The sequence below is a fragment of the Rosa rugosa genome, chromosome 6 (assembly GCF_958449725.1).
Source record: "Rosa rugosa chromosome 6, drRosRugo1.1, whole genome shotgun sequence".
NCBI classification, from domain to species: domain Eukaryota; kingdom Viridiplantae; phylum Streptophyta; class Magnoliopsida; order Rosales; family Rosaceae; genus Rosa; species Rosa rugosa.
The window spans coordinates 36,030,729-36,046,698 of record NC_084825.1 but is presented as its reverse complement, the minus strand read 5'-3'; the positions used below and the strand labels follow the sequence as shown (position 1 = coordinate 36,046,698).

The 15,970-nt window shown below is 40.3% G+C and overlaps 2 protein-coding genes across 2 annotated transcripts; both read right to left on the bottom strand.

The window, feature by feature from the left end:
* Nucleotides 1–10,424: 10,424 nt before the first annotated feature.
* Nucleotides 10,425–11,591, bottom strand: LOC133716687 (protein FAR-RED ELONGATED HYPOCOTYL 3-like). The gene has a single exon (XM_062143364.1). It carries the CDS (start codon nucleotides 11,589–11,591, stop codon nucleotides 10,425–10,427), a length of 1,167 nt encoding a protein of 388 aa, XP_061999348.1.
* A 249-nt stretch (nucleotides 11,592–11,840) lies between these two features.
* On the bottom strand, nucleotides 11,841–12,638 carry LOC133716686 (protein FAR1-RELATED SEQUENCE 5-like). The gene has a single exon (XM_062143362.1). The coding sequence runs from the start codon at nucleotides 12,636–12,638 to the stop codon at nucleotides 11,841–11,843; it is 798 nt and encodes a 265-aa protein (XP_061999346.1).
* Between the last annotated feature and the right edge of the window lie 3,332 nt (nucleotides 12,639–15,970).

The following is a 15,970-nucleotide window of genomic DNA, read 5'->3' as shown; positions in this document are numbered from 1 at the left end:
TGACGTGGGTCACTGGTCATAGATCTGCTCCTTCACTTGTTGAATATGGCCTCAATTGTAATAATGCAACAAGGGCTACGTTATTTTGGCCTCAATTATAAGAAATTTCTCAAGCATAAGTTAGCCATACAAAGCCCTTGTATCTTCTGCAAGTTGTTCTACATCAGAAACTATGAGAAGAAGAGCATACCATTCTTTAGGGATGAGTTTGAATCCTATAATTCTAGGTGGAAAATGCCGTATAAAAGGAGTGGATGAGCTCAAATCTTTATTAATCCTTTGAAGTTGCAGGTACCATATTCTCAATCATGCTTGGCTCGTATACTGATTATGATGAATATTCAGATCAATACAGGTGGTTGAAGGCTGATCTAGGCCTCATCAAAAAGCCCGTGGATCAAGTGGGCCGATGGAGGCCCACCGGCTCGTAGGGCCAAAAGTCCGGCCCGGCCCGGCCTGTTAAAAAGCCCGGAAAAGCCCTCCTTGGAGGGCCAGGCAGGCCAGTCAAAAAGCCCGCAAAAATCCGGCCCGGCCCGTAAAAGCCTGTAAACTATTTTATATATATATATATATATATATATATATATATATATATATATATATATTTATAAACACACACACATATATAGATATATATTCTTATATATATATAAACACATATTCTATATAAAAGTATGAGAACTTTCACACATATATAAACACACACATACACACATATTCTTTTATATATATATCTATACAAAACCGTTCGAGAGTGGACGTCCGTAACCCAGAAATAGTGCGGACGTCGCTCCTTCGGCCTCGATCGAGCAGCGACGGCAGCGTTTCTATTACCGGACGAAATCAGGCCACGACGTGGAGCAGTTCAGAAGCGGCTGGAGTCGTCGACGAAGGGTTCGACGTCAAGCTCGATGGGCTTCCATGGTTTCCGGCAAGCTCGCCACACACCGCTAAGTTTCCGATCACCTTCGCCTTCACTGCTAGCTCGAGGCTGTCCGGGATGTCCAGAGGGTGTGTTTGGCACCCATAGCGCAGCGATCGCCGCCTTCCCGATGCCGGAGGAGCGACGTCCGCACTTTTTCTAGGTTGCGGACGTCCGCTCTCGATCCGGCCTCTATATCTATAAGAATGTGTGTGTGTGTGTTTATAAATATATATATATATATATATTTTTTTTTTTTGTGTGTGTGTGTTTATATATGTTTGTGGAAGTTCTCATACTTCTATATAGAATGTGTGCATATATATTCTACATATCATGACGACGGTTGACCAATTCGATTGGATTGGAAAATATGGTGAAATTGGCTAAATTTTTTATCACACTCATAATTTATTGTAATAATCTCATCCAACGGTCGGTTTTTCCATTTTTATTGAATTGATAGGGGTTGCTCTTTGGAGTGTATGATATATAAATATAGGTTTATGAGAGTAACTAAGTTTGACCTCGTTGATTGAATTCGAAACGAGAACCAAATTGACAGAATTTTTTACAGCGTACCACCATAAAACATTACAATCTCTCCATAGAGCGGTTGGTTTCTCTAAATTCATTTTCTACTTCATGGTTGCTTTAGAATGAACCTCAATAATTTAAATGCAATGTACAAGTCATACAACTTTAGGAGGCAAATTGATATAGGCCAGCGTCTTTGTAATTAAAATTGAAATTTTTATCTTATGTACACGCGCATCCATCGATAGGATATTTACAGACGTGATGTGAAAAAATAAGCACGTTTCGCGGTCGTCAAGCCATCGGTCAACTAAGAAAACATACAAGTGACGACGGTTGACTAGTTCGATCGGATTCAAAAATATGGTGAAATTGGCTAAATTTTTTACCACACTCATAATTTATTGTAATAATCTCATCCAACGGTTGGTTTTTCCATTTTCTTTGAATTGATAGGGGTTGCTCTTTGGATTGCATGATATATAAATATAGGTTTATAAGAGTAACTAAGTTTGACCTAGTTGATTGAATTCGAAACGAGAACCAAATAGGCTGTATTTTTTACAACCACCATAAAACGTACATTACAATCTCTCCATCGAGCGGTTGGTTTCTCTAAATTCATTTTCCACTTCATGGTTGCTTTAGAGTGAATCTCAACAATTTAAATGCAATGTACAAGTCACACAACTCTAGGAGGCTAATTGGCATATGTCAACATCTTTATGATTAAAATTGAAATTTTTATCTTATGTCCATGCATATCCATCGATGGAATATTTACAAACGTGATGTAGAAAAGTAAGCACATTTTACGGTTGTTACACCATCAGTCAACCAAGAAGACATAGAAGTGACGACGGTTGACCAATTCGATCAGATTCAAAAATATGGTGAAATTGGTTAAATTTTTTACCACACTCATAATTTATTGTAATGATCACATCCAACGGTTAGTTTTTTTTATTTTCTTTGAATTGACAGACGTTGCCCTTTGGAGTGTATGATATATATATATATATATATATAAGTTTATAAAAAAATTAGTATCTTTAAAGAGCCAGCAAGGCCCGCCCCAAAAAAGCCCGCAAGGCCTGCTTTATATGGACGGGCTTGGATCATTCGATTTACAATAAAGCCCGGCCCGGCCCGCTACTATTTAAAAATATAGTAAGGCCCGGGCCAAGCCCTCTATGAATGAGCCGGGCCCGGACCGTTGATGAGGCCTAGGCTGAACTATAGGAAAATTCATCAATGCTGATTATGATGAATATTCAACAAATTAGGGAGGGGTACTATGGGAAAATTATGGAGGTGTAGATAGCATACTAGTTATTTATAAAAGTAAGTTGGAGGTCTATTAAGCGGGGAGGTTCAGATGCTAATTTTGGAGGTATGAATGGAAGCTCCCATAATAAAAAATTAAAAAATTTAAAAAAGAAAGGACAATTTAACACTTTTTTTCCCTTCAAATTTTGCTAAATAATATTATGGTAGTTGAAGCTGTTCTTGATGACATGTTGGGTATTGCTAGACCCAGAGAAGTTTATGCTTTATAGAAGGGGATCTCCTTTGGTGTGTTAAGGCACCCATACATTAAAAAAGATGCCATTTGGTGACCGGTACCAACCAGTTGCACCGGTTGTGAGAATTTGAATTTCCCAAGCGCCTTGACCGTCAAGCCCACTCACTCCTTTCATCGTCTTCTCCGTCAAGAGGCTCTCACAACTCGATCGTTCTCCATCTTTGGTTTCTCTCTCCCTTTCTTCATACCCGAAATCCCTCCACATCCTCTTCGTAAACCCTAAATCAGAAATCCCTCTTCTCTGGTTCCTCTCACTCTCTTCCCCAATCTCCGAAATCCCTCAAATCCCTAAACCTCATTCTTCTCTCGTTCCTCTCTCTCTTTCTCCATCTCCGAAATCACTCAAACCAAACATGCCGCCGAAGGTCTACACAAAGAAGGCACCCAAAAGGGCGAAACCGAGCAGCTCCAGTAACTCTAATGGAGGTGCCCAAAAGAGTTCTCGAATGGCGGCCCCTAAACCGAGCAGCTCCACAACAATCTCTGATGGAGGCCCCCGAAAGAGTACTTGAATCGCCGCCTCTAAAGCATCGGCTTCTGTGACGGTCTCTGAGGTCTCAAACCAAAATTCTCCAATTTTGGAGTCTGGAAAGAAAGCTTCTATTGACGGCACCGAAGCGGTGGTTGAGGTACCTAAACTGAAACCTACTTTTGATGAAGCGGTAGTTGAGGCACCGAAACCTACTTCCGATGAACCGGTGGTTGAGGCGGAGAAACCTACTTCCGATGAGACACGGTCGCAAAAAGAGAAGGCACCAGAGGATTTAGAGTTGTCTACCTCACCTGCCAAAGCCAAAGAATTGAAGGATCAAAAGAAGCTCATCATGAAGAAGAAAGCCTCCGGTCGTTCCATGAGCTTTTTGAACTACCTGTAAGTATTCAAATTTCCATCTAATTGGTAATTTTATCAAATGACTCAAGTTATGTGACATTGTTAGATTGAGTGCAGGAACATTCAACATAAACAAATCAATCCCCCAAAACTAAACCATGATGTGAGTATTGGATGAAATTACATGCTCATTTTGCAATTACATGTAATACTAACTGGGATTCCTACTAATTGAGCCAATTGCTTATGTTTCAGTTTCTAGTTGAGATATCCCAAAAATGGAAAGAGCTTCCAGCTGAAGAGAAGGAGCAGTATGTAGTGACTGATCGATGTGGTCAGTCATCAGTTTCTGAGGAAGAGTTTCTTGAGTTGGTTCGGATTGATACCCGTTGCTCTCTAGATCGCTTCAGGTCTTTGGTTGCAGATTTTAGCAATGAGAAAAAGGCAGCCTGTTCAGCAATTGGATTTGATGTGTTGTTGAAGATGTCAGGAAGGAAAATTCACCACTCTATGTTGCGTGTCCCTGTGGACTCCGTAGACCCCAATGTATGTACTATAACTATGCACGGAAAGGAGATTGAAATGGATGCAAGTGACTTTGAAAATGTGATGGGGTTGAAGAATGCTGGGTCCGAGGTTGTCTTTAAAGGTTCCATTAATGATCGCCCTGAGTTGATGGTGATAATAGACTCCTTGTGTGGGAAGGATAAGAAGATCAGTTTAAGGGACGTGCAGACCTACCTGAAGGATACAGAAGAAGTTGACAACAAGTGCAAGCGCCTGTTTTTTCTATTCACAATGAGCACCCTCCTTAGCCCATCTGCCTCACTGACGGTACCAAAGAAGTGGTTACTGGCCCTGAAGGACACTCGCCTGATTAGCTCTTTAAACTGGGCTGATTACTCATTCAAATGTTTGATGGAGGCCATCGTCAGTTTCAAAAAAGACTCTCAATCCTATTGTAGAGGTTGTGTCCTGTTTCTGCAACTATTCTATTTAGATTGTGTTTCAAATGGGAAGACCATTGTGGACAGTCCTTGTACCCAGTTGAAGCTTGGGGGACCATGAAATAGGAAAACTACTCAAATGGGTGAACCAGCAAGGTGGTTTGCTGGATGAAAATGTTCTTGTGGCAAAGGTTGGCGATCGTGTTGGTAGTGGAGATCAGGCCAAAGCATATGGGGTGATTAAGAAAGAAATGTCTCACAATTGGGTACTAAAGTCAATGAGCTGGAAAATAATATGTGCAATATGAGAGATGATATGATGGGAAAGATGGACAAAGTCTTGAGTATGCTGAACACTCTGACTTCACAAAATGTGAATGTCAATCAGAACCTTCAAACTGATGGCTTAGCAGAGAAAGTGAGCCCCAAAAAAGCTTCAAAAAAGAAAGCAGGAGAGCAACAGGAGGTATGAAGTTATGAAGTTGTGGGCAGTAGTGAAAGGAGAATGAAACATTTCTTGTTAGTTGATCAATAATAAAGGAATGCATTTAGTGCATTCCTTTATAGTTGCTGTGTTTCTTTGTGGTTGATCAATAAACGAATGCATTCACTGCATTTCTTTATAGTTGCTGTGGTGTTTCCGTTTGTGCAGTGCATTTGTTGCACCTTGTAATAAGAGATGAGTGGCTTTTAGTGAGTTACTTTTCAGTGTATCCCTTCTTTGTTCACTGTTAATAAATGTATCTACTTTCCCATTCTGTTTACTAACACGCAACTACTTTCTATCTCATGTAGGTGTTACTGGTACATGGGGAAGACTTGCGACTGAAAAAGAAGACCTCCTTGATTTGCCTATCTGACTCAACATCTGTAGTCACCCCACTGAAAAATATGAAGAAAGTTGATGCCAACCCCACAACCAAGAGTAACATAGAGAAGATTGGTAACTTCAAAGTCAAGGGAGATCGGGAGGAGGCTGACAAAGGAGTGCTCAGGTTTGTTTATGATGTGTCAGCTGAAGAGAAGGAGACCATTGTGGATAGTGAAATTTTCTTCACTAGTCGAAAAGCAGTTTGGTCACTTAAACCTAACGGATGGGTTGAAGATGATATTATCAATTTGTTTAGTGACTATCTATTTCTAGAAACCTGCCCAGGCAATAGATGTTGTTACTTCACAACCTAATTTTGTCAGAAGATGAAACCTACTTCTATCAGAAGATGGAAAGTTACAATGACAGAGACATGTGTGGAGATTCGGCTAGGATAGTTTTGAAGGGTTTCGGTGTAAAGAGATTTGAGAATGACATACCCAAGTGCGAGAAGGTAAGGGAAAGGTTTTTCTTTATGTTTAGCAATAATTGTTGGTTTTTCTCTCAATCGTACATCATTCTCACATTCATATTTTCAACAGATTTTCATACCAATGCATGACATCAATCATTGGTATGCTTGTTGTGCGTCTTGATAATCAGACAAGAGAAGTGTGGGATAGCTTAGAATGTAACAGGAGACAGATGAATCTATGCAAAGCCGCTGTAAATGACGTTCTTGCATTTGAATCTTTTTGTGTTGAAAACCTTGTAAGCCTTGTACTTATCATTATTTTTTTCTAATTGTGCAGTTGCAAACACTGGACATTATCTACCACCATGTGGAGTTCCCAGTGAAGAATGTTGTGAAGAAGAAGTTTGCTGACTTCGATGTATTCGAGCCGGCTCAATGCCCTAAACAAGAGGGCGGTTCTGACTATGGGATGTATGTAATCAAACACATGCAGTGTTATGGATCTGAGTGGTGGTATCATGTATGTTTGTCATTTCTACATGAGGTACGGATCTGAATGGCATGTTGGTAATAGCTTAGCTTAACATTACTTTATTCAAATAACACTGCAGTTTAACTCATAAGAGGTACGCATGGACTTAACCATTGAATTGGTAAGGAACAAATTCAATGAGTGCTGGAAATGGATCAAGGAAGCCATCAAAACTCGGCCACCACCAATATGTTTTACACCTAAGACGACACAAAGGGGTAGACCGCCTTGCTCAAGCTAGTAGACTCTTCAAAAAGGTCTACACAATTAGGGAGACACAGATGCTTGGACAAGTAGAACTACATATGAAACTCAAAACAACGTAATTTTTTTGGTTACTCATTTTCACTCTACAATTCGATAGGCAAGTAGACACCATTGAGGAGCCTAATAAAAGGGAACTACATCATAAGGAAAGCATGTTTACGTGAAAAGCGATGCAGTGTGTGTAGTGTGGGTAGACCAATCCTCGATGGTTCGTATCCTGTGGCCCACTATAGTCCACGTGTCAACAACATGGGGCTAGTTTGATCAAAATACAAGTAGACCTGGTTCACCTCTTCATCAAGATACCTATTGATGACCAAGTAGTGGAGATACATAAACCAGTAGACCTTTCTGGGAAACTGATTTCTTCAAACAAACCTATGTGTTTTCTGAACGTGTTTACATTTCCAACAATATCATTGTTCCCCAATGAGTAGACCGCCTTACTCAAGCCAGTAGACTCTTCAAAAAGGTCTACCCAATTAGGGAGACACAGATGCTTGGACAAGTAGAACTACATATGAAATTCAAAACAACGTAATTTTTTTGGTTACTCATTTTTTCGATAGGCAAGTAGACACCATTGAGGAGCCTAATAAAAGGGAACTACATCATAAGGTTACTGGTTAATGGTTAAAAGTTACATACATTATAAGGCGAATACAGCTGGAATTTCGTAAATGGAATGCCAAAAAGAGGGAAGTTCAGCTTCAACATTAAAATGATTACACAAACAATCTAAGGAGACTATAGTCACATCCACAGAACACTTGCTTGGTGAAAATCATCAATATTTGGAGAGAATTCAGAGTCACTAGACTTCCACCAATGACCTGAGGGAGGTGAATTGGCATTCCTATCTTGTTCCTCTTCCTAGTGGCATAAGATACAACTGCATCTCTTTTTGTTGTCTGGACCGACGATGTACATGTGTGCGCATGTGACGCATGGTCTTTTAGTGACATCGGTGATATGGATGCAAAATCCTTCTTCAGCAGCGGAACATGTGTGCGCATGTCTTGGCTTTGAGTCGTCTTCCTTCTCATATTCATCAGAGATATGCTTCTGCTTTTCATCCAATGAGGGGACCATAAGGCTACCTGCAATATCGAGTCTAGGCTTCTTGTGATCCAAGTTCACAATGGGGGATGTTTCTTCCAGCAAAGACATCTGGCACATGACTGTGGTGGTTATAAGGAAAGTATGCGTACAGTTTTAGTACCAGAAACTCAACTCAAATATTTAAAATGCATCTGATATTTAAATTGTAGATCTAGTTATAACCCGAAAGCCAAAGAACTTTGTATACAATTCCTTCAGTCAACCAAATCAACTTCAACAATTCAGTAAAAATGATTTACCTGATGAAGAAGATCCGGCAAAGCTTGTACCATTGGCAGCCACAATGATAGGACCAATAATACGTGTCAAAACAACCATGAAATTGTTAACTGTTACGTTTATCGAATAGGTTGAGCAATCATCAAAGCAATAGCCATATCTCGAAGTTGAGCATTTAATCGAACATGTGGTGTGCATTTTCATTTGAACCTTCAAATCTTTACTATTTTATTTCATTGTGAGTATACCAACTAAATAAACAATACAAGTAGACAATCTTCTTGTTGTTGATTAATATACATGATTCTCAGCTAGGATAGACACAAAATGAAAGCAGTCAACAAAATAGAGAAATAATAGTAGCTTACTTTGACCTTGAACTAAAATGAACGCTTTCTAGTCTTCCTCCAGACTTCCTAAACAACAATTTTTGATGTTTCTGTGCTTGAAATCGAGCCACTGATCAAAGAGAGTTAGTGTTAGCTAAACAGGAGGAGTAGCTGATAAAAGCTGAAACCTTTGCCATGGAAGAGAACATGAGAGAGTGTAGAGTGCGACTTATATTGGTGTGAATAGAACAGAGCAAGAGGGTGGAGTGTGATTTATTTTGGTGTTTCGATGGGATTTAAGGTGCTTTTCCACCTTGGTTTCAAAAATATTGATGGCAAAATTTCAAAATTTTGCTTTGCCGCCTTGGTTTTTCTCCAAAAAAAGGGGCTGTGTTACCCAGCGTTTTGTATTATTTGAACGTCGTTTTGGATATTTATGGGTTTGACCAGTGTCTTTGTGGTTTGCGGGTTTGACTTTTAGTTTGTCCCAGATGGGAACTGTGGTTTTGGGCAATTTAGGGTTTTCCCTCAAGTGTCAACCCTAAACCCTATACCATAAAGGTCATTTGTGTTTGATGATCCTAAACCCTAAATCCTATCCTATAATGGACTATATAATTGATTAACATAATGAAACTTTATGATGATCCTAAAACCCTAAATCTATGGGCAAACCCTTTACAAGTAGGAGGTCACTTGTGCTTGATGATCCTAAAACCGTAAGGAACAAAATAATGGACCATAGCAGAATGAATCTTTAGACATGACTTCTAGAGGCAAACCCATTACAAGTAGGAGGATACTTGTGCTTCATGATCCTAAACCATAATCCTAAACTATAAGAGGCATATAGATCAACATTAATGAAGATTCATTGTGACACCTAGAGGCAAACCCTTTACAAGTAGGAAATCAACTTATCCCTTGATCCTAATCCCTAAATGGGCCAAGTCGATTGATTGACATAGTGGATCTTCATTAGTGACCATAGAGGCAAACTATTTACAAGTAGGAGGTGCCTTGTGCTTGGTGATCCATATTTGCTATGATCTGTCATGGGATATGGTATGTTTTATGTCGTATTATGACAAAAATTATAACTACTATGTTGGAATTATAAATCAATGCAAGTTAGCTATTACATCATCTCTTACATAATGCCATATGATGTATATTGATTTCCTTATAACAATAGGATAACTCCACCTCTAAACCCTTATTGAAGTATGTTTACTTATTTTCCAATTTACCATTAAGCTTACAAGTAGACCTAACTCTGATGTTTACCTTTTTTTTTAAGATCACTATCAGTCTCCAAGTAGACCACTGATAGTAATTAGTAGGTAGGGTCATTACCTTTGACCCACATCACTCTACGTGTCAATGGGGGATTGGGTACCTTTGTTGCCCCCACATTGGTACAAGATGTATACAAAAGATTAAATTATTTACCCTTTTTTCAATACAGTTACGATAAACAAGTAGACCACTGAGTTTAAGTGCGTATATGTATTTGCTCCAAAAACAGAGAGGTAGCCTGGTTTACATCTCTTTCCATAATTGTATTGATTAACAAGTAGACCACGTGACAGCAACTAGTAGCTGGGATACTGTTCCATTTTTTTCAAAATGGCTACATGATTTGTGAGACATGAATACTTTGACTAGTAGACCATACAATAACCCATAAGATTGGCACTACTGCAAAATCACTACAAATGTCCGGTGAACTTGACCTGTAACTAGCACTAAGATTGGCACAAGTTCATTATCACAATCTCTACTCACTACTATCTGCAACTAGAACTAAGATTGGCACAAGATCGTTATCATAATACTCACTACTTCACAATGAGGTCCCCTTTTTGTATGTACGATATGTGTGCCCAGCACCTTTGCATCTACTACAATGAATGGATCTTTTCGCAGGTGTTGCATTCCAAGGAGTGTTGCTTCCTTCGCCGCTTGTCTTTTCAGCTTTTTTGCCGCCTCTCTTCTCAGCTTCTTTCTCCTTCCTATCTTCACATGTTTGAGTATTGTGGCCAAGACCTTTGCAATAATTACAAGTAATAGGTCGTTTGGATGGCTCATTCTTTTTGTCGCTTTTGGCTTCTCTACCTTTGGTCATAGCGGTGATAGGATCTCTTAAAACACAACCTTTACTCTTCGGTATAGCTATACTTTGAACCTGTTCACAGTCTCTCGACAACCCTTCCATTATTGCTGTCAATCTATTTATCTCTCTTTTCAACATGTTGTACCCTACTTTCGTCTTCAAAGCATAAAAACACATTCGGTTGCAATAAGCACTCACAGCACCATACCTACTAACTTCTAGGGCTTCTTTGGAAATATCTTGTTCTTGATATTTGATTGAACACACATCGCTAGCAGACTTCGACCATCTCTTCACAATCAGTGACTTTGGAATCTCATTGATGTGTTTGTATTTCATCACTGTGAACGTGTGACGACATGAGACTCCCCTATACTGAAACAAGTTATAAGAACATACCATGATCGGGTCTGTTGCACTTTCAGTGTTTTTCCCATGGTAGTAAACTACATTGTGCTCAAAATCAGGCCGCTTGTAAGTTGACATTGTGTAAACACGGTGCCCATCTTCAAAGTACTCTGGTCCTTGTCCTAGTGTGGCTTGGTTCTCCTTCCTAACCCACTTAAACATATCATATGTGTATATAGAAGCTGCATGATTCTCCAAGTCTTTCAGGTGAGTTTCGAGAACAGGGGTTGAGTTCATAGTTTTAAAGTCATCCCTTACTTGATTGTTTCTCAATCTCATGAGTGCTCGGTCCATCCTCAGAACGACTTCGAGCAGTTTCATGCCGCTCCTAATAGAGTCTTTGATGAACCTATTCATGCCCTCACACCTCTGCGTGCTTCTCATGCGAGCCATAAAATGGTTCCTGAAAAATGATTGAGCCCACTTGTCTCGTTTCTCATACATCATGTTGATCAAAAAACTGTTGTGGAGATCGAATTTCTCCACCATGTCGTGTCACAGTACTTCGAACTGCTCCACAGTTTGGAATTTTCTCATGCACCTGTTAAAAGCTTTCAACTTTTTGTCGCACTTCAAATTAGTGTTGGCGTTTCTGGAAAGGTGCCAAGCACAAAGATGGTGCTTTGCTTGTGGTATCATGTCTTCAATTACACTACGCATGGCTTCATCTCCATCTGTGAGTACAGCTATTGGTATCTTTCCATTCATTGCATCCAAAAATGAAAGCAGCAGCCAAGTTTATGTCTCCACCGTTTCATCAACAAGAAGAGCAGCACCAAACAAAATACTTCCCTGATGATTGTTTGACTCAACAAACAAAACCAATGGCTTTTTGTAAACATTGGTTTTGTATGTGCTATCAAAGATCAGCACATCCCCGTAACACATAAAATCAACAAATGCATGCCCATCTCGCCAAAACATGTTTGCTAACCTGTCTTCTATATCTACATTGAACTTGGAGTAGAAGTATGGGTCTTGTGTTGCCAGAGCGTTCATGTAGGCAAGTGCACATTCGGAGTCACTCTCAAAGGAAGTGGTGCACCATTGTTGGTCAAGCTTGTTGTACAGGTCCTTCTCAGTAAATCCCAATATCTTATATTCCCCCGCTTGCTCCACCATGTACTCATACGCATGGCAAGGTCTGATTGACACTTTAGACATTGTATTTGCACGAGCCAAGTCTAATTTGCCGACATTTCGATGCGAACGAATGAAGGCAGTCTGGTTTCCTATTGCTAACTCGTGAGAATACTCTGGAACAAAGGCTTTCACCACATAAGCTCTTACAAGCTCGTTGTAATTGACCTTGAATTTAGCCTTGCAATTTACCCTTGTAATTCTCCGAGGAGTACGACTCCTTCCGTCCAGTACGAACCACTTTTTAGCTCGAGTCCCTTGCTTGTTGCAAAGCCATTGTCTCCTCCGGATCATACCTTCAGCCTCTCCTTTGGTATCCTTACTAAATCCAAAGCCAAGTGCCAAGGAATAGGCAGAATAGAACCTCTTCGTGTCCTCTACTGTCTTAAACGTCATAGCCTTCACGTCTTCAACCTTCAATCTTCTGTAGTCTGGGACATCATTGAATACTTCATCATTTGTTCGTGTATCATCAGCTCAAGTCCCTTCCTTGTTGCAACCCTTTGTTGTGTTGTCCATCGATGCGTCAGTCTCGGATAAATGAGGGAAGAGAGATAACAGAGAAGTCGAGCCAGGGAGAGATGGGGAAGAGAGAGAACAGAGAGAGATGGGGAAGAGAGAACAGAGAGAGATGGACAAGAGAGAGAACAGAGAAGTCGAGCCAAACGATCACTTTCGTTTCGATTTTCAAATGCTCCAAACGGTCAGAGGACCGGATCTTCAGGTAACCAGTTGCACCTACAGGGCTTACTATCCAAGCGTACCAGTAATTGTTTGCCACGTAGATCACACATGGGTGCATTAACGCACCGAAGTCTTTCCCTTATAGAAGCCATTATTAAAAAAAAAACAAAAACAAAAACAAAAACCAACAACAACAACAACATATCAGGGGAGGAGGTATTCAAAATTGATACCTCTTTCAGTGAAGAGGAGAAAAATACTACTACATGTCAACACCTCCAAAGAAAGTAAGAGTGTAATACCCGAAAAATTCAAATTAATGTCCGATGACATTTTGGAAATGATTTCGTAGGCGTGGGCACGAATACGAAGCTTGAAGGAGTTGTGGAATTAGTTCGAACGATTTTATTTCGAAAACGAACGTTATTTAGGGGGTCTTGAAAAGTGACTTCTTATACGTACAGAATTTGGGAAAACTTTCTTCATGAAAGTTGTAGAGCTCGTCGATACGATCTCGTGCATATGTGGAACGCAATATTCGGAGTTCGTATGAATAAGTTATGAATATTTGAAAATTGAGAATTTTCTATAAATATCAAAAAAATGTTGACTTTTTTCATTAAGGACGAAACTTTTCTGTTTTTGCGGAATAGTCCCCCGGATTCTCTCTCTCTCTCTCGATCGAAACCCTCAGACCCGGCGGGTCGTGTTCGACCCGACCCGGCTGGTTCTCTCCCCTCCGGCCTCCTCCAGCCCCGGACCCGGACTCCTCCGTGATCGCCGCTCCACGCCCAGCCGTCCCCTCCCATCGCTTCGCCCAGACGCTGCTCCAAAAGCTGGATCGAAGCCACCCAGACTCTTGATTCGGACCCGGCCGGAAAACCACTTTTCCGGCGTTGCATGGGCCGATCGTTCCCATTTTTGTGATCTCCTCCTCATGCTGATCATCCCCATGTAAGCCTTTCATCACGATTTTGTGTATAGAACGCTAGATCATGGTTTGACTTTTTCGACGTCCCTGATTTAATCTGAAATCTGATCGGACGCACAGGATTAATCCGACTTCCAAGCTTGATCTAGGACGATCTAGGCCAAACCAGACTTAGCTCCAGGTATGGAAGTCGACCACCCTTTCATTTTGAACCAGTTTGTAGTTGGTCACTTTGCCATCTGAGGTGGTTGACCGGCGTTGACCGCCGCGTTGACCGCCCACTGACCACCGCTTGTGGCGGCGCATCAGACCATATTTCGAGTTTTCATTATCTGGGCGATGATCTATGCATCCATACGAGCGTTTTGATATATTACAAGGTTATGTTAGAAAAAGTTGGTAAATAGTGGATTTACGTTTTTACGTTACTATTTACGGTTTTTACGTTTTATCTTCGGTTTACGATCTACGAAGATCAGACCATCGGTTTTACTTCAAATTTTAATATGTTGATCGTATGACTGTCCCGGTGACTTTGTGAGGTCACGGGCGAAGATCTGACCGTTGGATCTTCGTATATTTGAGAAATAGTGATTCGGAAGGCGATTCGTGAGAATCCGACCGTCGGATTTTCATATAATTTTGTGGAGATGTTAGTAAGGGCGATTCAGGAAGATCTGACCGTTGGATCTTCGTGATAATTTTGGAGGATGATCCTAAGGGCGATCCGTGAGGATCCGACCGTTGGATCATCATATAAATTTGATCTGACCGTTGGATCATCATTAAATTAGAATCCGACCGTTGGATTTCTGTATATGTGTGGTCTATGAATGATTTCTAAGTTAAGATCGTGTTTGACTAGGTGGTTGATGGATTGATTGGTGAACGATTTCGGATCGTTGTTTTTGAGCTGTTAAGAAGACGCAGCGGGAATTTAGAGGTGAGTAAACCTCACGTGGTTCATATTACGAACCGAATAAATTTAATTACCTTATTTTGTCGTAATTGCGTGAAAATATTTATGAAATAAATATTTGTTTTAAAATCATATGGACTTGATCAACCACGGTCCATGGGGAAGTAAAATGATTTTTATTATACAAAATGAATTTCACGATTTTCTTGTGTGAACTATAGTTGGTATTAGTGGTCATTCCTGAGTGGGTGATTACGTATATATATATTTACGTGATTATATGTGGAATGGTGTGACATTGAAGAGTGTGGAAATTGGGATGATTAAAATACTATGAATTGAAATTTGACTTATCATATTTATATGTGATGATCATGATTGATGAGTTCTTGTTAATATTCATGATTTACATTGGAGTATGTATAGAGTTGGAGAATGTAGGATTCTGAGGACGAGGTGTCCGAAGTTTGACGGTTATGGATAACCGGAGTGTTTGTGTACTGAGGACGGGGATGTCCAAAGTGCGACGGTTTATTATTAACCGAAGTTGTGTACTGAGGACGGGGATGTCCAAAGTGCGACGGTTTATTATTAACCGAAGTATATGGTGCTGAGGACGGGGATGTCCAAAGCGCGACGGTTATAGTGTTAACCGAAGTATTTTGCCGTTGCTTGACCCTAGGCCAAGGTGTCAGAGGTAACGAGGCAGTTAGAGCTCTAACGTGTTATTGGGATGGACCAGAGTGGTGTTGTGTGGGTTGGGTGTTTACAGGACCAGTGTGGTGTATTGTGATTTGAGGATTGTGAAAATGTATTCCTTGTGGTTTCCATGAGTGGGTTGATGTCTCTTTGCAGATGTAATACTGTTGAATTTTACTTGAATTGTAATTTAATAAATCAACAGTTCTTTCTTGTTTACTCATACTGGCTGTAAAAAGCTTACCGGGTTTTGTGTTGTTGCAACTCCCGGTACACTATTCAAATTGTGTAGCGGGTAATCCTACAGGACAGGAGAACCAGGACGGTGATCGTGCGGTTAGAGCAATGGTTATAGTTTTACAGCAATTGTAATAGTGAGGCGAGTTAAGCTCATTTGAGCCTTACAATTTGATTTGGTGGGAGTGTGCTGTAATAAATAACTTGAGGATTTGGGTTATTGTAAATTTGAGAGTTGTGAAGTGTGGTTGTTTGTGA

Excerpts from the sequence above, each read along its gene's own strand:
- LOC133716686 (XM_062143362.1), bottom strand. The coding sequence starts at position 12,638 with ATGACGTTTAAGACAGTAGAGGACACGAAGAGGTTCTATTCTGCCTAT.
- LOC133716687 (XM_062143364.1), bottom strand. The coding sequence starts at position 11,591 with ATGGTGGAGAAATTCGATCTCCACAACAGTTTTTTGATCAACATGATG.